The sequence below is a fragment of the Nuphar pumila genome, chromosome 7 (genome assembly GCF_984573655.1).
Source record: "Nuphar pumila chromosome 7, dmNupPumi1.hap1.1, whole genome shotgun sequence".
Classification (NCBI taxonomy): domain Eukaryota; kingdom Viridiplantae; phylum Streptophyta; class Magnoliopsida; order Nymphaeales; family Nymphaeaceae; genus Nuphar; species Nuphar pumila.
In genome coordinates, this window is record NC_143255.1 from 126,942,318 (window position 1) to 126,970,029 (window position 27,712).

General features: G+C 37.4%; 1 protein-coding gene across 1 annotated transcript; it reads right to left on the bottom strand.

The window, feature by feature from the left end:
• Window positions 1–15,350: 15,350 nt before the first annotated feature.
• LOC149833420 (large ribosomal subunit protein eL38z/eL38y) lies at window positions 15,351–26,199 on the bottom strand. Its single transcript, XM_090012828.1, has 3 exons — window positions 26,079–26,199; window positions 16,930–17,113; window positions 15,351–15,556 (listed from the first exon to the last, which is right to left on the bottom strand). The coding sequence occupies exons 1-3, from the start codon at window positions 26,079–26,081 to the stop codon at window positions 15,534–15,536; spliced, it is 210 nt and encodes a 69-aa protein (XP_089868954.1). The 5' UTR covers window positions 26,082–26,199; the 3' UTR covers window positions 15,351–15,533.
• Window positions 26,200–27,712: the final 1,513 nt, after the last annotated feature.

Here is a 27,712-nt window from a genome sequence, read left to right on the forward strand (position 1 = left end):
CTTTGGCTCTTGACCCTTTGCCACTGAACCATCCCTTATAAACCCTTTCCCCGAAATGTTTGTCTCCTCTGGTTGCTGCTCTAGCTGAAGCATCTTCCCCATCTCACCTGTGAAACCAAGCAGTATTCAAGTGGCATCCCTCAACCTGCATTTGTGGTTTATTTTCACCTGTAAGTTTCATCCTTCTAAAGAATCACTCATCGTCGGACTAAGTCACACAGACACAGCAAAATGGACACGGGACGTCACTTGTGTACAATTTTCTATTAGGAATCGTATACAAAGGGACACGACATGAGCGTAAGTTGAAGAATCCTTGTGACATTATCAGCATATAGTTTATGTCCTCTAGGACACTTTGGTGTTCACGTGCGTACCTTTGTGACTATCGTTGGATATTTTTTTATAAAGGCTTATGTTTTTTACAATATATATGTATTTGCTTATATTTTTGAGATTGTCATTTCGTCAAATGATGACAAGGCTCCTACTTTTCGCATATTACATATATATTTGCTTATGCTTTTAAGATTGTCATTGCATCTAACGATGTCAAGGCTCCTGCTTTGTGCAATTTACTTATACATTTAAGATTGTTGTCACATCAAACCATGACAAGACTCCTGCTTTCTGTAAATATATACGTATTTGTTTTTTGCAAGTTATTTAGTTCAGTTTCTCCTGTCGAATATTAAATGTGCTTTCATTTACGTTGCTACGTTAAATCACACATGCTTCTGCTTATATTATATATAGATGTGCATAAATGAGTTATTCTTTATGTTGTTCTTCGATCAAGATTTTGATTGACGAAAAAAGTTTCTATTGGAAAGGCTTCTCTTTTGAGCAAAACCATTTTTTCAAAAAAACCTAAGTCACTTGCATATGGCCTAACTAAGGCCGAAGGTTCCAACGAACCTTGATAGATACGAAGTACGCACAATAGTGCACATCTATCTCCGAGTTAAAGCATAGCTTTTCCTCCGTTAAAGAGGAAAAATGTTGCCAAAATTTCTGAAAAGATGCTCATCGATATTAAAAAAATATAATGCTTTCTTTGTCAAAGAGAGAAAGTGCTGCCAAAATTTTTTAAGAAGCTCAGAAAGAGTATAGCATGTACTCTGTTATACAGAGGAGGTACTGCCAAAATTCTGACAAGTACTTTCTAAAAAGTAGAAAGAGTCGTCACACTTCCTCTATCAAGGAGAGGAAGTACTGCTAAAATGTTTGGCAGAAGACTTGCCTGAACTAGTTTAAATGACATGATAATTCCCTTGTTGTCGAAACAATTTGGGAAAGGCTCATTCCACCTTTGCTTGTAAGGGCACCCTACTCATAAGGGTCGGTGCGCCAGAGTAGTTTTTGCACCTTGACTACGCCAAGTGCTCATTACGGCTATGTATGCCGAATAGTCAATTCATTGTGATCTTGGTATATGCATGCTCATGTGAAATACTATTGCACAACTAGACTCATAAGGGTCGGAGTACCAGAGTTCGTTGTCCACCCGAAAGAGGTGAATTGCTCGTAAAGGTCGTAGATGTCGAGAGCAGAGTCATGCATGCATATGAATAAAACTTTATGATAGTCCCTGGATCACACAGTTGAACCGTGCTTCTGAATACTGAATAGGGTTGGGGAACATATTTTCTTAGTGCGGAATGCACTGATTTGCCCAAGTGGCATTCAAATATCCCATAAGTAATGGTTATGCCGTCTGACCCCTTCAATACTATTGCTCATCATGGAAGATGATGATGATGATACAACCACGAGTGACATATATTTATCATAAACCAAAGAGTTTAGGGAACCTCTCGTCACTCAAAAAGTTTGGAGGTTAGGTTATCCTTAAGATCTGAGGATTGAACCCCACTACTATAGTAGAGGATGCATCCAAAACGAACTGGTAGGATTATCCCGATAGAAGTTCTACCACCCTACCATGGACAGAGTCATCAGGCCTCTGGGGTATCTAAAATACATAGAATAATAAACCCCCAGAACGTTGCATTGATGCCAAAGTTCAAGCTTCTCCTGTGTACTAGGGGGTGAATGATTAATATCAAAATAATGTATTAGATCTACTTTAAGTGATATATGAATGAATGGGCATTGTTCTGATAAGTTTTGCATAACCTTGTGAAAGTTGTTGAGATCGATATACTACTGGACCGATAGGGCAAAGACCCGTGTTGTATTCACATGAGTGAGCTAAGCTCGAGGAGCTCTTGCTTGGATTCGTGAGATACGGATATGCCAAGTCTTGGAGACTTGAGCTTGATATTCTAGTTAAAGCCTTGAGGAGGCTTTCGCGATATACGCTAAGTCGTGGAGATTTGATCGTTATTGTAGCGATGTGTATGTTAATGAGTTTGTACTTGATGTGATTGAATGCTTTCTTACCAAACCAATAATGGTTATGACCTCGTTTAATGGAGAATACAGGAAAAGAACCTACTATGCGATATGCAGAGCAAGACGACATCAAGTTTCAGGGTTTCTCCAAATAGTGTTGCACCACTTTCTTTATAAAACCAGTTTTATAGAATACTACTTTTTCAAGCAGTGATGTTTATAATAAACAACTCATTTTGATAAATGAAATACATTAGTGGTCAATGAGTGCTTGGCCACATACCTGTGTGACTTGCCCGATGTTTTCTAAAACTGTTGACTCATTATCATCCATTTCTGCTGCTAAAAACCTTTTCTAAGTTCTGCTGCAAAGAAAAAAAAATCCATAAATTTTCAACTTAGTATTGTTTTGGAAATTCGGAGCGTTACACATTTGATGGAGCACGATAAGAGCTATATCTTCACATTCAAATGCTTGCATTTTTATAGCTTTTTGACATAATTTCCCATGCTTAGGACTAAAAAATGCACAACAGAGAATTGAGTTTAAAAATATAATTTTGGGTTTTGGAGCATAACTTTGGATTGGGATCTCAGCAAAGAATCCAATTGGTAAAACCCATGACCCAAGACCCATATCCATTTGGATTGGATTCAAGGTACATTGTGGATTGGATGTGGGATCCATAAAGTCCACACCTTCCAAAAATTTGAATTTTCAAATTTCCTTTTTGCATGTGGCAAGTATCGCTTGCCAAGTTTTGATATTTTATGCAAAGAGGAAAGAAAGAGGGAAGGAGGGGGGCGAGATTTTCAAAGTCTTCTCCTTTCTTCTTTAGCTCATGATCAAGGAAGGAAAGAAGGAAAAAACGAAAGAAGGGGGGGAGTGAATTTCAAAAATCGCCCCTTTTAAATTGATTGAATTGAAAAAAAAAGAGAAAGGAAAAGCAAGCAAAAAAGTCAAATATTTCTTTTTTTATTTCTTGTTTTCTCTCCCTTCTCATTTCAAGCATGAAACAAAAGGGGCAATTGATGGACCAAATCCACCAAAATTTCCCCACCTGAATAAAGGCTCCACAGAAAGTAGAAACCCTATTCTCCTCTTGCAAAACATGTTTTTCCCTGTGCAGCCGACCTCCTCCTCCTCTGCTCCAGGCCAAGTACCAGCTCCATTCAACAATCTTTGTGTTTCTTACCTTGTCTTATCTCTTCTTTAATCATCTTCTACATCTGAGGCAAAGCTGAAGGTGTTGGCTGGCCTAACCCCTCTAACGTTGCACATGGAACCCTCCACTAAGGTAGGATAGACACTATGTATCCCCTTCTCTGTTTTGTCATAAATTCAACAATCTTATTTAGATCTAAAAATTCTCAAAAAAATATTTTTTATTAGAGAAGGTTGTCCTTGACATTCTATGGGTTTTTTTAGAAGAAATGCATTGTGGATCAGATCAAAATCACCAAAATATGAAATCTGGTTTTTGGATCTGCATCAGACCTATCTGGTCAAAAACGTCTAGGTTCAAGCAGTTGCTTATCTTCGATTAACTTGATTTTTGTATATATTACAAAGAACACATTTAACAAGTCTGTGTTAAATTTGGGCATGATTTCAACCATGAGATTTGGACTTATAAAATCTGGAAGTTGAGAGGCATCCCTGACGCCTAGCGCAATCACGATTTATCAGGCCAATTTTGTGTAGCATGTATTTCCTTCAATTTTTTGAGTTTTTCTTATTTTTTCTTTTATATTGAAGTTGTATTTGTCTACTTCATACCCTGATTTTTTAGGATTTTTTTTGATATTAGAGCATGGAGTTTTAGACATCACAAATTGATCTGCTAGATTTTGTTAGGAATACGACTGACCGGCATTGTTGACATCAAATTATGTTCATTTTTTGGTCAAATCGATTCAAGTTTGGGGTTGTAGTTCGCTGATGAACACAAAAACCTCTAGTTAAAATTTTGCGACTATCATTGTTCTGAGCAGTCGGTGGTGGAGATTTTAACAGGCCAATTTTTTTGGGTCTGTCACAGAACAACACAGATCCGACTAATCTTGGTGTGCGAGCTCGGGTGTTGGTTGGCCTGGATCCACATTAGTTATTTTATTTCATTTTTTTACATTATTTTTAGGTTGTCTAGAGTCAATCTGAGAATCGGTCTGAGTTGGCCAAACATTTAATTAGATTAAGTTGGGTATTTGCATTCATCTAGTCGGTCTAGCCTACCTGACCCAATCAGCTAGTGCAGGGAAGGGCAAACTTGTCTTTTCATTTGGGTATAGGTTCAAAGCAGGCCACAACAACATTCTGGAGGTCTGAACACGTTTGCTACAGAAGGATATATGCGGGTTTTTGTCAAAAAATCAGACTTGGTCTATTTGTAAAATTGGTCCAGCCGGCTAGGCCCGTGTCTAGCCGGTAGTGCGGTCTAGTCACTGTGTTGGACTAAATCATATGCATAGTCGTGTCCTTCCACTTAGGTTGCATTTGGGTCTATTTTTAGAGTTGTTTAGGTCTGCATTTTTTGTATATTAGTTTGCATATAGGTCTGCATTTAGCATCTAAGGTTTACATTAGGTTAGGTCGTACTAACTCTTTCACAAACAAGTTTTTTTTCTTTTTGTGTTTACAATGTTTTGTAGGTAAAGGTAGCCCTCTCACATACATCACTCTGACAAGGACATCGAGTGGATTATCTCGTTTGCATTCATTTTTATTTTTATTTCATTTATTTAAGTAGGGCCTTAGGCCAATTTAAATTCGGATTGTATTAATTTTAATTTCTGCTCAAACACTTGTAATAGGCTTGGTGCTCGATTGCTTTTGCATATTTTTTATTTTAAGGCAATAAAGAAGAGTGCATTGTTTAGAATACATAGTCACTCTTTGTTTCTTGTGTATTCAACCCAGACTTCACCACTTTCGTGTGTGAATCAGTTATTAAAATTTGGTGTATGGTCTACACTTAATCTTTTATTGAAAAATCTATTTCAAAATATGTTTTAAAATCAAAATCACACCAATCATCTTCCTTTAACAAGAACATCTAAAACCCTATATCGAGGATTGGTTCTTGAACTAGTCCTGAATTTGTGAAAAACCTAACTCTGTCTGACTGTTATAGAGGCTATAAAACTTTTTATGTACAGTGGATAGATTTAAAAAAAAAATAGATCATAGAAAATTTTGTCAGCTTGCTGATGCCACAAAACATTTGTAAAAACACATTCGTATGAGAGAGTTACAAACGTTAAGGTGCAGACCTTCACTTTTCTATTCTGACTGTCACAAATCTATGCTCATTCCATGAACAAAGCCCAAATTTTCATAGTAGATGCAAAAAAAAAGTTATCTTTTCAACGCAATAAATCGCTCAATAAAACTCCTCCGGACGATCGAGATACAAGTGATTTATCAGTCTAGTGTGAGGCCAAAAATACGATACCGAAAGATTTTCTTATAAACACGAATTCCAAAACATATGATTTCTCATGAAAACGAGCATAGAAATCCTTCAATTTTTTACATAACATTAATATTATCATAATCTACTAGCCCAAATCAAAATATTCATAAAAAAATCAAGTAACATGCATATTTTATAGTTTTTATGATTTTATTTTCTAAGGAAATTGGTTTGATAGAAAATGATTTTTAGAGGGGATTTTATTTTGAAAACCCCTTCCAACCACATGATTTGATAGCCCTAAACCAAACCCACGCATGGGAGGCATGATTTAGGGTTTGTACTTATGAAAAATCAAAGAAATTCATACCCACAAATTTCAGATTACGTGTAAAGTATAGAACTCCCTACCTTAATCGAGTTCTCGAACGTATCTCAAACTTTATCTCTCGCATTTAAACCTTAGAGAAACTTCAATGGCTGCTGGAAAAGCTTCAAGAAGGAAGAAAGAAAGAAAAGGAAGAAGAAGAATAGGAATGTTGATGACCGCAAGTCCACTGGCTACTTCACTGTCTTTCTTGGTCGCTCTTTCATTTCTTGGTCTACTCATAAGCAATGCAGTGTTGCACGCTCTAACACTAAAGTGGAATATTGGTCTCTGTCCAACACTGTTGTTGAGGTTCTCTGACACACATTTTTATCAAAGGACTTGTGCATCTTTAGTTGCTTCCACCCACACTTTTGTGTGACAACATTGGTGTGTCTTTACCTCTTGGCCAATCCGGTGTTCAACGCATCTTCATGTGCAATACATTTCATCTACTAACCAGCTGGCTAACCTCATGACCAAATCTTTATCGAGCTCCTTGTTCATCTTGCTTCGGAGTAAGCTCAACACCCTTCTTAAGTCGTTAAGCTTGAGGGGGGTGTTAAGGAGAAAATGGATCTAAATTTGATCCATCTCATGGTGCATCAAATCTAGATAAACAATATGTCAATTTGGTGAAAATGTCTAGGGATAGCTATAAGGATGACTCATCATAAAGCTAATGAGAAGAGACTCCTAGATGAGAGAAACTCCATCTGGGCAAGGACCCATAATGAGATAGCAAATGAGAAGAAACCCTAGGAGAAGATGCCACTTGGGCCAAGACTTCTAATGCTAATGAAATACATTCAATGTTGGATTGTGATGGAAAGTTAGATCCTACGATTAAGACCAATCCCATAATTATGTAACACATTAAGCATTTATAAAAGGGAACATCTCTGTCACAAGCCTACTTCTTAACTAGGCCAGTAAGGCGCGATGGTCTTTCCTTACCGCCGCAAGCCGTTCTAGTCGCCCACTTGCCGCTACGAAAGCTTTGATTATAGAGAGTGAAAGAGAAGAGAGAAGGAGAGAAATTGCAATCACTTGAAAGTAATCACAATGAGGGTGAACAAAAGAAAGCTCAACGCATTTGCATTCATTCAAAATTTTGCCTGCAGGCTCATTACAATTCAGATCTACAGGTTGACCCTTCAGGGTATTTATGAACCTGAACCAAAGTGTAAGGGTGACCCGGAGAAAGTTACAAGTGACTCGACACTTACATCAAGACTCAACCAAAGCAAAACAGACTCTGGATACAACTGTACAAAGTAGGTCACAGGGGAATAGGCTCCCCCATTTAAATCATGTGCCACCCTCGGTGTCATCTGCTTCATGGTAGGCCCTGACTTTATCTAGATAGTGGCTCTTCATCAAGAATGCTAGCTCCCATGTCGGCTCCATTGTCTCCTCCCACTGCACAAAATATTTCTTCGCTTCGCCCAAGTAGTTGACCTTGTGGCAAAGGATCTTGCTAAGACGCTTCTCGGTACGTTGTGTTGTCGAGGCCCTCTACAAGATAGGAGCGCATTATGGCACACTACATTCTGGATCCCCCTCGTCCGCATAAAATGGTTTTAGGTTGCACATGTAAAACATTGAGTGCACTTTGAAGTCCAGGGGCAGGTTCAGCTTGTATGCCAAATTGCCCACTTTCTTGGTGATGGTGAATGGTCTCTCATGCATCCTGATCAGTCTGTGGTGCCGTCCACGAAAGATGTCTATGCAATCTGGGTAAAGTTTCACCAACACCTAGTCCCCAACACGAAACTCAGCAAGCCGATGATGCTTGTCTGCCCACTTCTTCATCGTCTTAGCCGCCTAATGCAGAAATGCCTTCGCCAACTCAGTTTTCCCATGCCAGTCTTGAACAAACTGATAGGCGAAGGATGACCTTTCCTTCTCCTGTGCGGCTAGAGTATGCAGAGTCAGCGGTTGCTTCCCCATAGCTATCTTGAACGGGTTGTGGCCTTAAGACTCACTTTTCTGAATATTGTAGCAGAATTGGGTCACGTCCAGGAGCTTCACCTAGTCTTTCTGATTGGCACTAACAAAGTGCCTAAGGTATTGCTCCAACAGCCTGTTGATGCACTCCGTCTGCCCATCAGTCTGTGGGTGGAAACTTGTTGAAAATAGCAGATCAGAGTTGAGTAGTTGAAACACTTTACGCCAGAATTTGTCTGTGAAGTGAGCATCGCGATCGCTCATAATACTTCTTGGTAGACCCTAGTGCTTCACAACATGCTTAACAAATAGCTCCGCAGTCTTCTCTATGGGGCACTTTTTGGAAACTGGGATGAAGGTGACATATTTAGAGAAATGATCCACCACCAGCAGAATGGAGTTGAAGTCATCTACCTTTGGCAGACTAACAATAAAGTCTATGGAAATGCTCTCTCAAGAATGTTCTGGAATAGGTAGAGGCTCAAAGAGGTTGTCAGTCTTTTGGTTGGTCCTCTTGTCTTGCTAGCAGATAAGGCATGTTCGTATATACCCCTCTACATCGTCTCTCACTTGTATCCAATAGTAGCCACGCTCAAGGATTGCTAAGGTCTGCTCCTGACCTAGATGACCAACCCATAGTATATCATGGCACTCCTTAAGTAATTTGCGGTGAAGGCTTTTCCACTGCGGCACAAAGATGCATCCTCATTTAGTCACAAGGAGGTCATCCCGTAGCCAGAATCATCGAGTCTTTCCCGCTTGGGCCAGAGAGACAAGGTGTTGCATCGTTGTGTCCTGCTGCATTCCTTCGTAGATGCGGTCCAGCAACGCACCCTTCAAGTAAACTTTGAAAGGCTATGCCCGTGCAACCGTCAGTTCTGCCTTGCAACTCAAAGCGTCAGCGACAACATTGGTCTTCCCCACCTTATACTCTAAAGCGAAGTCAAACTCAGTAGGAATATTTGTCATCGAGCTTGCTTAGGCATCAACTTCTTCTGCATCTGAAAATACCTCGTGGCGACGTCCGTCTTGACAACGAACTAGGAACCCAGAAGATAGTGTCGCCATGTCCTAAGGCAGTGCATGATGGTCGTCATCTCACGCTCGTGCACAATGTAGGGCCTCTCCGTATCCTTTAACTTTTGACTCTCTTAAGCAATTGGATTACCCTCCTGTATGATAACTCGATCGATGGCAAAGTCTGAAGCATCTGTGTGGACTTCAAAGGGTCTTGTGTGGTCCGGCAATCACAATATTGGTTCCCTCACCAGGGCTTTCTTTAAGCCATGGAAAGCATCTTGGCAGGCTCCTGTCCAGAGCCATACCCGATTCTTCTTCAGCAAATCTGTGAGGGGCGCAGTAATAAGAGAATAGCATTCGATGAATCATCAATAATAGTTTTCTACGTCAAGGAATGACCGCAACTCTGGCACTTTGGTCAGCGGATTTCATTCCTGGATGGCTCTTATCTTTTGCCCATCTATACGCAGCAAACCACTCCCCACGATGTAGCCAAGGAAGCTGATCTCCTCTTGTCCGAAGAGACACTTCTCTCGCTTGACGTAAATGTCATTATCCTTCAGCACCTGAAATACTATTTACAAGTGCCCCCACATATTCCTTCATGCTGCTGTTGTAGATCACGATGTCATCAAGATAGACCATCACGAACTTGTCTAAGTAAGGGTAGAAGATCTTGTTTATCAATGTCATGAACGTGGCCAGAGCATTAGCCAACCCGAATGACATCACTAGAAATTCGTATGCACCATAGCGAGTGACGCAAGTCATCTTAGGCGCATCACCATCAACAATCCTCACCTGCCAGTAACCTAATCACATATCTAGCTTTAAAAAGACATGGGCACTGCTTAGCTGGTCGAAAAAACTCGCTACTAGTGGAAGCAAGTACTTGTTCTTCACTATGACTTTATTCCATGCATGGTAATCCACACATAACCTTTTGGAACCATCTTGTTTCACCTGGAAGAGCACAGGGGTGCCAAAGAATGCTTTCAAAGAATGAATGATGTTTGCTTCTAACATCTCCTTCAGCTGCCTGTGCAACTCTTTCAATTCAGCCGGTCCCATGCGATAAGGGACCATGGCACAGGGCTTTGCTCCCGAGGTCAACTCTATCTTGTGGTCGACCTCGCTACTCGGCGACAAACGCTTCGGAATTTTCAGAGGCATCACTCCACGAAAATCCATCAATAGTGAGCCAAAGGTCGATGGCACTGCTGCTTCCACCTTTCCTTCTTCGATGCACACGGCCACTAGGAATGTTTGCTCTCCATGTTTGACACCTTTTTTCAATTGCATGGCAGATAACATTGAAGACTTTTATTCAACAGTAATGCATTGCACCGTGTATGAAGAGTTTTTCTCCATGATCATCAATGAGTTAAACTTCGGCAACAACATCACATTCTAGCTGCGAAGAAAAACCATGCTCAAAATCATTCAAAAAGTGTTCAGGGACACCACTGAGAAGTTGGCTTTGCCGGCCCAACTCCCAATTTGGATAGCCACATCCCTTGCTTTACCAAGGATGGGCTTGGCCTCAGAGTTCACCATCTTCATGGTCTTTGCTTTGGCCCGGGATTCAAGCCCAACCACTCTGCCTCTTTTTGCGAGATGAAGTTATACATGGCTCCGAAGTCCACCATTGTCACAATAGACTTTTCATTCACAATGACTTCTAGAAATGTGAGTTCTTTGCTAACTGGTATGCTTTCGACTGCGTAGTTTTTTATTGCGTTAACCGACCGTATAGCTCCCATTCTTGGTTGCATGACCAAGGTGTCGCTACTCTCTGCTTGTACTACATTGGCCTGTTCGTCGTCCTTCATGAGGTGCTTTGGACACTGCCTTGCGATATGCCTATCACCACAAAACCAACAAGTCACAACCTGCCATTTGTTGTCGTAGTTGTATTTTTTGTAATTTGGCTTCTTGTTGAGTCAACGCCTCACCCTTATTGTTGCACTGATCCTCTTTCTTGCCTCCATGGTTTGGCTTCTTCCCGACTTTGGTCGATGGAGTGAAGAACTTGCGTTGAGTATCCACTAAGTGCTCGGTCGTCACATACGCATCTTCTAAAGTCTCGGGGTTGCACCTTTCCACTTCAAACTGTGCCTACGACTGTAGTCCCACAATAAACCAGTTGAGTCTGTCTTCATCTGTCATATTTGGTACGTCTAACATGAGCTTCTGGAACATCCTAATGTAGTCTATCAAGGCTCCAGTGTACTTCAATTCTGACACCAACCGATAAGTTTGGCGTTATACATTATGCGATATAAAGTAGTTTTGTAGCTCAATTTTGAAGGCCTCAAAAGTATTTATTATGCAATACCCTCTTTTCATGTCGCTACATTTCTTTCTCTACCAGGCTATAGCATCTTCGTCGACCAGAGTTGTTGCAACATTCACCCTGAGGTCTTCGGCCAATACGTTTTGAATATCCAAGTAGTCTTCAATCTGGAACAAAAAGTTCTCTATGGCCTTGCTATCTCTGTAACCATTGAACTTCGCTGGCCTTGGCACATCTATCTTTGATGGCCTATCGCTGACCTTGGCATATTTAGGGTCATCGTTCGCTGCAAAGTGTGGTTCTTCAACTGAAGCTTCCCTACTTCAGTCTGCAGGATGGTCACTGTTGTAGTCAATGAAGTAATCTGTCCCATCAACAAGTTCACCTGCTCTCGCAGGCTTGACACCTCGTCGTCCAGTCCTCTGAACGACTCAATTGCACGTGAAATCGCTTCTCCATGCAAATTCACATCAACCGCCAGTCTATTGACAATCTCGGTTATTTGCTCATGGCCCTGAGGTGAACTCATCTCCTCTGTCTCGGCAACTGCCTTACCTTTGGTGCTACGCAAGTTGTATTGGGACACCACAATGTCTTGCTTACAAATTGCAGACTGTCGACATGTCTCTCGACACCGACTCCAGAATCCCTTCTCAAACTCGAGAACGGGTTTTGGTACTACTTATCACGGGCCTACTTCTTCAATAGGCTAGTGCGGCGCGGTGATTCTTCCTTACAGCCGCAAGCATTTTCGATCGTTTGCTTGCCGTTGTGAAAGCTTTGATTATAGAGAGTGCAAGAGAGCGAAAAAGAAGAGAGAAGAAAGGAGAGAAATTGCAATCACTTGAAAGTAATCACAATGAGGGTGAACAAAAGAAAGCTCAACACATTTGCATTCATTCACAATTTTACCTGCAGGCTCATTACAGTTCAGATTTACGAGCTAACCCTTCAGAGTATTTATCAACCTGAACCAAAGTGCAAGGGTGGCCCGGAGAAAGTTACAAGTGACTCGACACTTACATCAAGACTCAACATAAGAAAAACAGATTCTGGACACATTTGTACAAAGTAGGTCAGGTAGAGTGATAGAGAGAAAATAATTTCTGCCATGGACGTAGACCTACTCTGGATCTAACAACGTTAAGTCTGAAAATAGTGCGTGTGTGTGTGGGTGATCTCATACTAACCTTTATAAGCATTATAACTCAGGGATAGAACACCATCATCCCTCTTCTAAAAAGAACAGTTACTTTCAAAAGTTGATGTGAAACCTCATGTAAAGCACTAGATCTCCTACCACTGACATGAGCATGCACACCCGCTTGGTAGACACCCCTGCCTCAAAACGTCGGCCAGCTTTCTCATTTTAGCTTTGGAGTGGGATCTAAGGGTCGGTTTATTGGACCTGCCTGAAGCAGCAGCTCCCATCTGTGCAGGATAAAATTTAGAGACCCAGACCCTCATCCTCACCTCCTGGCCTGGTTTAAAGAAGTAACATTGAACATTCGCTGCCTATACAAACTAACTGCTCATTAAATGAGAACTCAATTTCTGAATTCATTCTCTTACCCGGCTTATCCTTGCCTCCCAAAACAGCTAGGGGACGTTGCATGGGCAACTGGAAAGCCAAAGAGGAAACTTCCTCCAGTTTGTTTGAACTTGACTGCCGCTGATCGTCTTCCGACCTGGTGGGCAACTCCTCCATGGCCACAACATCAATGTCATCATCAACACTAGAATCATCTTGACAAATAACTTCTTTGGCTCCATGTGATGGTTCTAAATTTTTAGCTTTATCAACACTCATCTCCACAGACTCGTTTGAATCAAGCACACCGAACCTGTTAAGATTCCAAGGTTGTGGTCTGAATCATATCCTTGCGTCTCCACACCTTCTTGGGCTTCACTGTAGTCCATTGGCCCTCTAGATCCTGAGGCTTATGACCCATCGTGTCTAAATCTGATTTCCTCTGAGCTTTTTCCTGCATATTCGCCCGACGGAGAAGGCAACCCCCCTAAATCTGATTTCAAGTAGAGCAGAACGAAATCATCGACTCATACTCAATAATTTGAACTAAAGATCGTTCATCTTCAATCTTGATTTCAACTAGATTAACAGGTTTAAATCAAACTGTGACTTCAATGCAAATTCTAGCAAAATTTGATGTTTTAGAAGTCCGATTTAACTCATCCACATCTAACAGTTTGGCTTCCAAATATTCAGCAATTCCCACAAACAACCTTGTATTCCAAAGCTTAAGAGAAAGATGATCGGGGAGTCAGACCAAAATACATACATCCTTTTATTTCCAGCCCATTCACGGATTCCAGCAATTCACAATCAAAGACCTACCTATCCACCAACTTCAAAGAGGCAGCTCTGGTGACAACATGCATGTGATCCTCAGCTTCCACCTTTATCCGAAACAGACCGTGGCGACGATGTGTGAACCTCAACCCTTTGATATGAGGCCACATGCGTGCCAACCCCTTGAAGATAAAATTCAACTCCATACGTTTTCGTCATTCACCTCCTGCAAAACCTGCAATCATCGTCCATTGCCATAGCTTTTTTCATACCTCCATAGCTAGGTTTTGGATCCATGATCTTCCTCTGCTCCTTGACGACCTTCACATTTGGAATCTCATCACCAACCATGTCTAATTTCTACTTGGCCCCAATGCTGAGAATGTCCTTGCCGATCCGTCCTACCAGTTCAATTCTGATCCCCGAAAGGAAAGGATCACCCGCAACCATGGAAGGCCCCATCACCCTCACGAGTCTCCATCTCTCTCGTCTGCTGTTTTCCTCGAATTAGCTACCGTCACAACCGCCTTGCAATTGACTTCTCCTGTGCAGGTACAAAATGGAACATATTCATTAATATTCAGGATCACTTGCACGTGGAAACATTTTCCAATGAGGAAAGAAAGTTTTGGTTGGTGCACTCCATAGTCAATATCCATGTCCAAAAATCATCCTATAAATCTAGCCAAACCATATCCAATTATATGAGACTAACTAATAACCACCCTGACCCATTTAGTTCTTGCAGCTAAGGCAGGGAAACGAACCTAGAAGTTGGTGGTGAAGCTCAGTTCAGTTCATCAGACAGATCATGAAAATGGCAGGGCGAGCCATGAGGTGCTCATTAAGCATAAACAAGTCAAGAAGGACATGCATTAGCATCCAACCAATGTTAAAACCGGTTCACTGTATGAATCAGTTTCTTAAAAAAAACTAAGAATCGAATCGAATCATAATACCATCAGATGACACGTGTCATTTAATTCCCTTCAAAGATATTAAAAAAATGCATTGAATCGGTTGTGAATTGGCCCCTTTTGAATCGTCATTGCATCTAACACCACCAAAATCGGCAGGCACAGATATTACTAACTTTTGCAACCGGTGCATTTCCCGGTATCATGGGGTACCCATCTCAATATGTACACTATAGCACGTCAGAATGAACCATGTGTGAAAGAATACTCTCTCCAAGGAGATCTCAAATCAAATGCATGAAACAGAAAAATGATGGTATCCCATGTGGTAAGCCAAGCTGAAGACCCAGGTTAGAATCCCTCGGACACATGGGGATTAAGAGATACCTGATAGGGGTCTGACTAACCCCAGCTGGCCTTTAAAAAAAAACTGCAGTGGTGGCAACCATAATCCAATTTGCAAACAGTTTTGCTTATTGCCAAACAGGCCCGTATTAATTTTAGACATGGATCAGACAACCAAACTTGAATGTGCCATTAGTTCACCGGATTTAAAACTTTTGGGATCCTCTCGGCACCAAAGGACGTACTGCAACCAACAGGGGCTCCTCCTTCCAGGTTCAAACCCCAGTGGTACGTTGAATCATAACTGGTGGGGTCTGCCTAACCCCAGCTAGCCTTTAAAAAAAAAAAGGACGTATTGCAAATAGCTTATCATGTCCTATCAAAAATAACATATTTACCAAAATTCATTCCATTTCCATGTTACCAAACCATAAAAAATTATCGTACTAGAGGCCCTCCACTACCCTCACAAGGCAAACGTCCAAAATATAGAAACAATGGTACCAAAAAAACATATCCCCCACAACTAAGACATAATTCTCCCAACTTATCCTCAAAGGTCTTGGACGCTCAAACCTGCCACAAAAATACCAAAAGAGAATTAATAGCCACCAAACCACACGGATCAATAACATGCAAACAGAGCTCTACGCTAATTGCATGTGTTTGTGTGTGTGTGTGTGTGTGTGTGCAAGAGAGAGAGAGAGAGAGAGAGAGACTGCCAACCAAATGCAAATCATCAAACCACAACGATGCTACACAAACATAAAGGTGCCTAACACGTTTCCCTATACCCTACACGGCTACAACCCCTTGTTCTCAATCGTCTTCTACTTCGGCATTAAAATTAAATGAAATCTCTTAACATTAGCTGAATCTGAGAGCAATCTATGGCTACATTGCAGGAATAAATGGCATACCAAAAAAGAGTCCAAGAATACAATGAAGACTCGAAATCTTGAACGCTAAAAGACTCATACGAAAAAGAGATGGGAGAAATCTTTCATCAGGACAAATCCGAGTATTTGTCAAAATTTTAAAATATCTTTGAAGAATCCATGACGTAGAGACAACTAGAATTTTTTTTTAAAAAAAGTGAATTTTTAAAAAATACACCTAAACTTTGACACATCTTTTTAATATTGTTAAAAACACATAAATTCATTATACAAAAACACATTTCTGTTCATTTAATTTGGGTTCTTACTAACCCAAGTTAAGTTAATAGGATAAAGTTACTGATTTACCCTCAAATAATATCTTTAATTCAAAAGCTTGGGTGACTAAAAAATACATCCAAGTTTTTGTAATTATTGTATCAGCAACTTTGACAGAAGTAAACCCCAGGGCTTTTTAATTAACCATGAAAAAGTGTAGGCGTGTTTTTAACAATATTAAAAACTTAAGTGTGACCACCGGGGGTCAGTGCACGCCTCCTTGTGGTGGGTCGTTTGCAGGTTCAAACCCCAGTGGTAAGTTGAATAATAACTGGTGGGGGTGTGCCTAACACCAGCTTACCTTTTAAAAAAAATACTTACATGTGATTATTAGTATTGCTTAAAGATTAGGTGTGTGTTTTGAAAATTCCTCAGAAAAGAAAGTTTCAAAATAATCTGAAGATACTTTGTCAAATCTTTAAATAAAGAGAAACAAATTTGCACAACGTTTCAAAACCAATGAGATGCCGAAGTTTGGAGACATACTCGAGGCAAAATATAGAAAGCTTTTCCCTCTTCTATTTATTTCCTCCCTACATTTGCTTGAAATCTCGATCACTCAGGTATATGGTAAAAATGTATAAGGTTAGAACTTAGAACTCAAAAGGTTTAAACCCAACCAGCATTAGTCTATAAAACAAATGTTTTTAGGATCACATCAGAAGCTAAAGCTTTTAAAACTCCTCTCAGCTTCTAGTTAAAAGCAGGCAGAGAAAAGAATATACACATTACCTGGTGGAAGAGATTGTTTTAGCTTGTCTGCCTTCTCCGAATCAAACACACACAATGTGTAAAGATATTTGGAACAACGAACCTTGAACTTCACCACATCTTTGCTTCTCTTTATTTTCACAGAGCGTGCATCCTTCCTCCTTGCAGTGAGGAGGAAATCCTTGATTTCATGTATTTGCTTCGGCTGCAAAATTCAAAGCAACTAACATATTTGATCAATATCAATCATGCTTCAGAACTATCAATGACAACGTAAAACCAATTCCACCTCCAATTCAAAAAGTGCAAGAATATCAATCTGCATTAGATGATCAAATACAAATGGAAAGATGAAAATCTGAAAAGAAAATGAAATTGATGATACTTGGCATGTCAACAACTCAAAAGCAAATGCAACCAAAGAACTCCATCGCAAATTCTTGACCAATCACTAAATGGAAAAGAAACAAGTGCTAGTTAAACCATAGTATATATTTTAAATAAATCAAAAATTGGTTATACTCTCTCTCTCACACACACACACACATACAATTTCTTATCATAAAATAATTAGGTCCAAATTATCACTAGACTTTATAGCATTATGATTTTAAATGCTATGCTTTTCATAGAATTGGACCAAAATATGGACTCTTAATAAAGATTAAATGAAAGGGCATTGGCATAAAAAAAACCTCACAATGGCACGACATATGTCTTTTTGCTCATCCCTTTTGAATGCATTATTAATTATGGTTTATCATGCTTTTTTGTGCATAAATTGGTCCATGCAACCAGATGGGCTTGTTTTAGTCATACTACTTGATCCAATAGCATTCACATTATCGGCGTTGGTGATGTTAAACCAAAATAAAGACTCCTACCAATTCTTAACTTACTTTGTTTCTCGTCTTGTTTCATTTCCTTGTGGTTCCTTAGATAATTCTAAAAAAACCTTTGCATAGTAGGTGAAACCCTATCACATGGCATTACACTATTTCTTGTGTTAGCACTAAGTTCTCTCTTCTTTGTTTACTTTCTCATCAAATTTAATATATATGCATAATTATAAATGTGTCTTGAGATTTTCTTTGCCTTTTTATAGTATATTTAAAAATTGAAATCTTTTCAATATCTTTTAATATTAAATCCAAGCAACGCCACACATGGTGTCCAAGAAAATGTTTTACCTGCTATTAACATATTCTTGTGATAGGGTTGAAACATCATTTAACTGGCAAACATTATTGTAATGTCATGTGATAGGGCTTAAACTAATGTGCAAAGGTTTGTTCAGAATTATCTAAGGAACCATAAAAAAGGAAACAAGAGGAGCAAAGTCAAAAATTGGTAGGAGATTTTATTTTGCTTCAACATCATTAGTTGTTGATAATGTAAATGTTATTGGATCAAGTAGTATGACAAAAGCAAGCACAACTGGTCGCAAGGACCAATTTATGAACAAAGAAGCACGACAAACCACAATTAATAATGCATTCAAAAGGGATGAGAGAAAAAATGTATGTCATGTCATTGAGTTTTTTTATAACTATGCCCTTTCATTTAATCTTTATAACAATCCATATTTTGGTCCAATGATAGAAGTTGTTCAAATTATTGGCGAGGGTTCAAACCACCTTCTTACCATGAGATCATAACATAGATTTTAAAGGATAAGGTAAAGTCTAATCAAGAAATGTTAAAAGAGTTAAAAAATAACTCAAAGTTGGTTGCAGTATTATGATAGATGATTGGACATATGGCAAGAAAAGAAATTTAATTAATTTTCTTGTGAATAACTCATCAAGGACAATATTTTTGAAATTTATTGACATCTGTCACAGCGAAAAATATGTTAAAAAATTGTGTAAGTTATTTGAAGAAGTTGTTAAGGAAGTTCGTGAAGAGAATGTGGTGCAATTCATTACAGATAATACACTAAATTATGTGGCAGCTAAGAATATATTAATAGCAAGTAAAACATTTTTTGGACACCATGTGCGGTGCATTACTTGGATTTAATGTTAGAAGACATTGAAAAGATTTAAATTTTTTAAAAAAACAATACAAAAGGCAAAGAAAATCACAAGATACACCTATAGTAATACATAAAATATTAAATTTGATGAGAAAGTTCACAAAGAAGAAAAAACTTCTACGTCAAGTCGTCACTTGTTTTACCATATCACATCTCAAACTTCATAGTATTGGATGCTACAAGAAAGAGTTGGAAAACAATGTTTTTGTCTTCAAACTTTAGATCATCAAATTACTATAAGAAGCCTGATTTGCTCATATTGTTATTAATGATCATCATTTTTGGGCTACCACATCATATGCAATTAAAGCTATATTGTCTCTCATGAAGTGTTGAGATTAGCGAATGTGAATGCTTCGCTATGGGATTTCTATATGAGATAATGAATAGAGCAAAGGAGAAAATTTCTTTAAATCTTAATAATGTTGAAAGAAAATATAAACATATTTGGGACATCATTGACAAACAATGGGCTTCCAATTCCATAAGCCTTTGCATGCAAACAACCTATTATTTAAATTTTTAATTTCATTATGCTGAAAATTTCACCTAAGATGGAGAAGTTATGAGTGATTTTTATGATTGTGTTGAAAAATGGTTTATGATACAAATGTTCGATTGAAAAATACAACACAAATCAATGTATTTAAAACGGCAAAGGAGTTGTTTGGTAGAGAGCATTGTTGTGAAAAGCGTTGAGGCGTAGCAAGGCGCTCCACCAAAAAACGAGGCGAGGCGTAAAGCGTAAGCCTCAATTTTTTTTTTGAAAACTTTAAAAAAAATTATAAAAAATATCTAAAAATACAAATAGATAAAGAAATGCTTTATTGATGAAATAACCAATAAGAAATAGAAAATCTCAAATAAGTACTAAAACATATGAGATTAGCATATAAAAGTAACTAAAAACTGATTATATAATTGGAAAATATATGAGATTAACCAAAAAAAAAGTTAAAATATACTATGAAAAGTATTACAAAACTGAAATAACTGAAAAATATATGAGATTAACCTACAAAAGTTAAAATATATGAGATTATTCTAAAAAATCTGAGATTAACATATAAAAGTAACTAAAAAATGATTACATAACTGGAAAATATATGAGATTAACCAATAAAAGAAAAAATATACTAAGAAATCGTTTACATAACTGAAAAATATATGAGATTAACAAAAAAAAGTTAAAATATATGAGATTATTCTAAAAAATATGAGATTAACATATAAAAGTAACTAAAAAACTGATTACAAAACTGGAAAATATATGAGATTAACCAACAAAAGTTAAAATATACTAAGAAACTGAATACATAACTGAAATAACTGGAAAATATATGAGATTAACCTACAAAAGTTAAAATATATGAGATTATTCTAAAAAAATAAGATTAACATATAAAAGTAACTAAAAATTGATTACATAACTGAAAAATATATGAGATTAACCAACAAAAGTTAAAATATACTAAGAAACTGATTACATAACTGAAATAACTGAAAAATATATGAGATTAACCTACAAAAGTTAAAATATATGAGATTATTCTAAAAAATATAAGATTAGCATATAAAAGTAACTAAAAAACTGATTACATAACTGAAAATATATGAGATCAACCAAAAAAAGTTAACATATATTAAGAAACTAATTACATGACTGAAATAACTGAAAAATATACGAGATTAACCAACAAAAGTTAAAATATAGTAATATATTAAGAAACTTATTACATAACTGAAATAACTGGAAAATATATGAGATTAACCTACAAAAATCTTTTTGATTATGTCTCAGAAGTCTTGTTGTATAAAAAAAAGTTGTGCCTCAGGCTTGTGCCTTGAGGCACAGAGGGCCGCGCCTCAAGGCAAGGCGGGCCTTTTGCGCCTCAAGGCACGTTTTTGATAACACTGGTAGAGAGTAAATTGTTACAACAAGGAAACTAAAAAATCCTAGTAAGTTTTTTTGTTAATTGTGAGATTCATATTGTTTTTATCATTTTTTCATTGTTTTATTTGAATATAGTTGATTGGTGGAGTTCATTTGGGCATGAAAATCTTGACCTAATTGATGCAGTGAAGGGGTCGGTTTTCACGATTGTTTGGGATATCAAGTAGCGGGGCACGATCCAATGTTGTGCAGTGGGCAGGGAATGGAACCAGAGAAGGGCCACCGAACTCGGTGGCGTAACTTCTCTCTTGTTTTATTTCAATAAGAATCAATCTAACAATGGAATCAACTTAATAAAAAAAAATGAAACAATCGATTAACAAATAACCTAACAAGGGAAAACTAATGAAACGACTGACAGGAAGGGAATAAAGGAAAACAGGAAAAGGAAAAAAAACTGTTGCAATCTTCAATTTACTCTATCTTCCGCACGCAACACTAGAGGGCTTTTTAAGGCCTCATCTGGATTCGGGTCTCGGGTCTCGGGTCCGGTCCTAGACCCGAGACAATCTTCGTTTGTTGTTGGATCTGGGTCGTTCGGGCCTATGTTCCTCATGCTCGTCTGGAGTAGGTGTGCAGGGGTGTCACTTCCCCAAGCCTCGGTATCGTGATCTGGATCGGATCCACCACCTGGATCCGATCATCATTCCCCTGCTGCAAATCTGGTCCAAAGCCTAGGTCCTGCTGTATAGGTCTGGGTCCATCCTGCCCTGCATCACTAATGAAGTTTGCAATTCAAATTCTAAGTTTCATGTGTAGTGCATCGAGCTATGAGTAAAACTGTAATAACTTTTCATCGTATGTAATTTTTTATTTTGTTTTTTAAATACATTTCTATAAGTTTAATTATTTTATAATTGATTATCAATGATTTGAAATTATATGTGCATAAAAAATGAAAGAATAGACTTGAACAAGAGAAGACGAATGCATTGATTTTTGTCATGTACAATATGAAGTTAAGAGAGAAATATGAGGAGGAAGACCAAAGTTCCAATATGTTTAAATTACATAGACTCGGATGATGAGTTAATTATTTAGGAGGATCCAATATTGCCTAGCAATCATAATTGGTTGAAGGATTCATGGTTAGACCCGAACTTCACCATAAACGCCATTGAGCATGTGCCTATTGAAGAAGTCACTTCACATTATGGTTCTAGGCAGGACAATACTACAAGGTCATCAAGAGCTCTAGGTAAATCCATATTTCTTTTATCTCATTATGAATACAAATGTATTTTTTAATTATATGTAAAAAATATTTAATACATTATTTTTTATTAAAAGAAAAAGAAAAAAAAGTGATTAAGGATGTAGAGAAAGAAAGTGTACATGATAAAGAGTCAGACAATGAGGATGAATTAAATTGTTTATATGGATTCCTCATATGATGACATTAAAGGCTTGAATATTGATGATGACGAGACACAAGAAGAGCCAAGGCCATAATTTATATCATATGACTATGGCCATTTATATGTTTTTTGGGTCCTTCATTTGCACTTGTGAATGTCATAACACTCATTTTTGAGAGTTTTGGACAAATACAATAACATTTGGTTGTTAATGCTAATATGCATTATATAACGATGACATGATATCGAGAAATTTGATTGTTAGTGATTTTGTTACTTAATTTTTATTGAATGCTCATTTTATTGGTTAGATACTTACATAAATCAAGTTATTGCATTAATGTTATTTTTACATGTTAATCTCATATTTTTCAGTATTTATTTAAGATTTTCTATTTTTTATTGGTTGTTGCTTTATCAATAAAGCATTTTTTATTTATTTGTATTTTTAGATATTTTTTCTGAAGTTTTTCTTAAGTTTTCAAAAATATGTTTTTGAGGCTTACGCTTTACGCCTCAACGCTTTTCACAACATTAATTGAGACAATGCCATCCATTCCATGCGCCTATAAGATAACCCCTATAAAATGGGCTCATGAAGGAGAAACAAAAAAGAGAATGAAGGTGGTTATATGATATAAAAGCAGCCAGCTTTTGTCCTTCCAAAACATATTGTCCTTCTAAAACATATTTGGGTTTTTGCCTATGTAACACAGACTCTTCTAACAGAGCATCGCTCCCGCATCGCACCCGCACCCATGTGGGTGTGACACTTGGACACAATTTTCTTTGTATCAGGTGATGTCAACCACACCGAGGTCCATTTCTGTCCAAAAGTAGATTTAGTTAACCCTAATCAAGTCCAGTTTTATTTATATTATATATAAATACATAAATTCCACACATACATGTAATGTTAACTTAAAACTGTTAAAAATTATATATATATATATATATACTCCCCGCACCCAAAAAAATTTTAAGTGACGCATCACCGCATCTGCACCCGCACCTATGTGACATAGGTTTTTTCCTCTAAACAACCAAGAACAAACCTCAAGTATAGTGTGATGCTAGAATCTAAGAACACTATAGTATAAAGGGAAATTAAATCACTAAGACATGGAATGTACATAACATCTCCTAGTTTAGTTTATATTCCTTATTTAAAGGTGTCCAATGCACTAGGCATGAATAACCAATATTGCATTCAAACCTTGTAGAGTGGGCTTGGTTTTGAATATGGGCCTATCTCAAAGCTCACAATGGAGTCTTAAAAGTTGATTATAATACAAGTCCTTGTAGTTGCTACATCCACTAGAAACACATAAAACTGATCAAATTCCATGTGGTAAAACCAATTGAGTTGGTCTCCATTTGCAACCTTAATTCAATGATATATGTTAACCAACTCCAACCAAGTTCGACTAGACCTGAACAATTCTTTCCAGATTAACTTGAACACAAACATATATTACAAAAATCCAACAAGGTCAGGTCAAGTTTGGGCTTTAATTAAACTATCATCGATTTAGATTCCTATAATGCACTCCTTGGTCCTTGCTACCATCTCAAATGCACAATCCATCCAAAAATAGAGTGTTGTCCCCACTTCATGCTATGGTGAAAGCCTTACGAATTGGTGTCTATGCTCACATAACCAAGGATTCCACCACCATCTCAACAAATGCTTCACTAAATTGTTCCTTTATTTATTTTGCTCAAAAACATAAATAAATAAAATGTTCCTGAGTTTGTATTTCTTCCTTACCATGCAACATTCGATAGAGTTGAATGTACACCTAACTTCATCAGGTCTTATGAGTGAACAAATGTTATATGAGAAACTATCAAACTCAAGGGAAACAAGTTATGTCATGACATGTTTCTTATAATGCTAACGCCCACTTAAGAAAGAAAAATAATGCTCACATCTTTGTGGGATTATTTTCCCATGAGTGGTAACAAGAAGAATTGTAAAATGGAATACAAACTATGCTTAGATTTCAACTAAATGGAGATTTTAGATACAAACCCTCTTTAGCACTCTCTCTTTCTCTCGCTCCTCTCTCTCTCTCTCTATTACTATCACTCCCTCTGTCTCTCTCTCTCGAGTTTTCTTCTTCTCCCCCCCCCCCTTCTCCTTCTCTTTTCTTTTTTTTCCTTTTTCTTCTTGTGTTTTTTTCCTTTTCCTTTTTTTCTTCTTCTTCCCGTTTTTCTATAACAGCATGTTAATTTTGTTGATATATGCATCGTTATTATTTTCTGAAATTTTATTTGTTTCTGTAAATTTTTTTATAAATGTCCAAAAACATGTTTAGTATTACTTATTGTGTAATATTATATATATATATATATGTGTGTGTGTGTGTGTGTGTTACTTGTTGATTGATTTTATGTTGTATACATGTTTGTTATTAATTTTAACAGTTTGTTTATATATTTTGTGTGTTTTTTTAAAAAAAATTATTTGGGGTACTGCTTAGTCCACTTAGGCCCTGCCTAGTCTTTTTAGGGGTTCACCGCCTAGCGCATTTGACAACTAAGATAAATAAATTGGTGTATAATATGCATGAAGCATAACTAATTTACAATTTTTTATTTTTTCACATAATGTGAAAGCTAATATTATCATTGGCAAAATGTTTGGTTTTCTAGATACATGTTCAGAAGGATTTTATACATTTTCACTACTTCCCAATAACATTGCAACAAGGGGAAAGCTTGAAAACGTTGAGCTTTTTACACACCTCGAAACAAATACAGAATAATGAATTTCATGTTTGTACTCAGCATTGCCTTGAGTATCTATTAGACTTTCCTCTTTCTTCTAGAACACAAATGGCATGATTCTTTTCTCATGTTGCTTGTAGTAGCTAGTTGACTTCATCTAAATTGCATATACAGTTCTCTTTATCGATGCCATTAGACACCAAAGGCTTATGAGATGTTTAACCACTTTGAAACACACAGCTCAGAAATCACATCTCAAATTAAAGACTGAGAGGACAATAGTTAATAAAACTGTTCGTGGATATTTGATGTTATCGCACGCATGACACATCCTACTATTGGACAGCTTCGCTATTTTTATCTACATAAATGGGCATTTAAGGGGACACTGTTGAGTTTCTAATCAAAATCTTTTATCTTTAACCGCTTATTATAAGCCCATGCTACCGTGTCGAAAACCACCTTTCATATCATTCTAATCATTTCATATAGGCACAAAATATACAGCAAAAAATGTCGCAAGTTTTCCAATGACATGAGGAATCACTATTACAGAACACCCATTATGATGTAAAGTAACCCTCCACATAAGCCACAATAACGGTCAAGCAGGAAAACATAAGGGGGAATTCCAGCATATTGACACAGGCAGACAAATAGCAAGAAGCAAACGAATCGACCAAACATGAGTATACCTTTCCTTACTGCAAGAAGACAAAACTCAACAACGTGTCCACGATAACTACATATCCAGAGCACAAGCCAAAACCAAACCTCAAACATGAAGTAAGAGGAGGTAAGCAAGCTTAATGCATCAACCCTCAAATTATTTTAGCTCCATTTCAAAAAGAGAAGCTCTTCTCTTCAGGAATCAAACCTCAAAAGTATACACGAAGAAAACACTAATCTCTTCCAAATAATTTAAAGAAAAAAAAAATAACATAATCCCTCTATTGAAAAGCAAGTAAAAATCCAGATTTACACACGAAGAAAATCCTATACCCCAAAACAAGGAACCAAGAAAAATAGACAAAATAGATCACCACGAAGGCGAAATTCATAAGAATGAATCGTAGGAAAACCATACCATTTTCGGAGTAGAGAAGCGAAGCGATTACTCGAACGATGCTCCTCCGCCGAAACTTTAACCACTTCTCCAGGAAAGCGGCCAGGGTTTTCGTCCTCCCATTTATGTACGCAAACCCTAATCTTCGACCAAGGGCACTTTCGGTATTTACTCAAATAGTACCTTGAGCGTTGCGTCTTTCGCTCTTACAAATAAACGCGTTATTTTCGTAGGCGTTCAAGACGCTCAAAATATCGCTATGTTCATAAATTCCTTGATTATTTTCATTTTCTAAATATTGCAAGCTTCTCGTAATATCAACAAGGAAAAGGTCTCTAATAACCTTTTTATATATTTTTTATTTCTTTTCACATACGTGCATGCTTCCCAAGTTTTTAATTTTTTTTGTAATAGATATTTTACTGATAAGAACGATAAATAGATGAACGTCGATTTCGCAATAATACTGCCGGTTTTGTTGGTGTTTTTTCATTTTTTAATAACGAGAAACCTGCCTGAGAATGAAAAAAGAAAGAAAGATTGGTGCATATTCAAATTTGTTACACTTGGGTAGGATCAGGGGTGTCAACGGTTCAGGTTTGGTTCGGACCCACTTTGAACCAGACTTGGATCAGATTTTTGGGTGTGGTATTGGGTCCGGACTCGGGTCTAATTGGGTCTACTGTAAAATAAATCATACTCGGATCTGATAAGAACTACATGAACCAGACCCGGACCATACTTGGTAAAATAATATTTTTTATCATTTTTACATTGAAAATTTGTGGGGCGTAATCGAAATTCGGGTTGGTTCTGGGCCTGGTATAAAATTTCACAAACTATACTAGGGTCCATGTATTAATCGGACCTTCGTGTCTTGACCCAGGTCTTCTTATTTGTCACCATACCCAGACCCTATAGGGTTTGGTCCGAGTCCAGTTGATTACGGATAAACGAGACTCATTCACACCCTTAATCACATTGCATTAATGTGCCACTGCACTTGATCGATGTGATTGCACTTGTTCCCAAGAAACTTTGCACCCTCTATGCCACATGTGATTGCACCTATATAAATTTTGAAAAAAAAATGTTGTCGGGCATGAACACATGTCCATCTTAAATTAGTTTGATTGAATTTGTTGTCCTACATTGATACATGTTCATCTGAAATTAGTTTAATTAAATTTATTGTCATACATAAACACATGTACATGAGCTATTAATTTGTTTGAATTTTGATAGTAGTTTTATGAAATGTATTTTAAAAATGTATTTTGATGAAAATTATTTGTGAAAGTTAGCCACCAAATAATAAAAACCAACTTTCACTAGTGTGAGAACCGGGTCGAACTCAGGGAGCGGTTTTGATTAACTTTGTATTCCAAACAATGTGATTTTTATTGCCTTTAAAAAATTATAAGTAATTAAAATTCAACAATTAAATGTTTAAGAGCTTATTACAACCCAATCAAGCTGAGATAAAATTAATTACACATCTTAAATGTGGTCAAAATGCTCTAATTAACTAGAAATTAAAAAAGTAAAAAATGAAAAATAAAGCTTTTTGCCTTTCAATCCTTTAATAGAGATCTGAATCCACTTCACTTTAGCATAATGCACTCTGCAAATGGCATCCACCTGCAAAACACTAA

Excerpts from the sequence above, each read along its gene's own strand:
- LOC149833420 (XM_090012828.1), bottom strand. Across the intron at positions 15,557-16,929 it reads AAAACAATCTCTTCCACCAG|GTTTGAGCGTCCAAGACCTT; the intron begins GTAATGTGTATA and ends TTTTTGTGGCAG.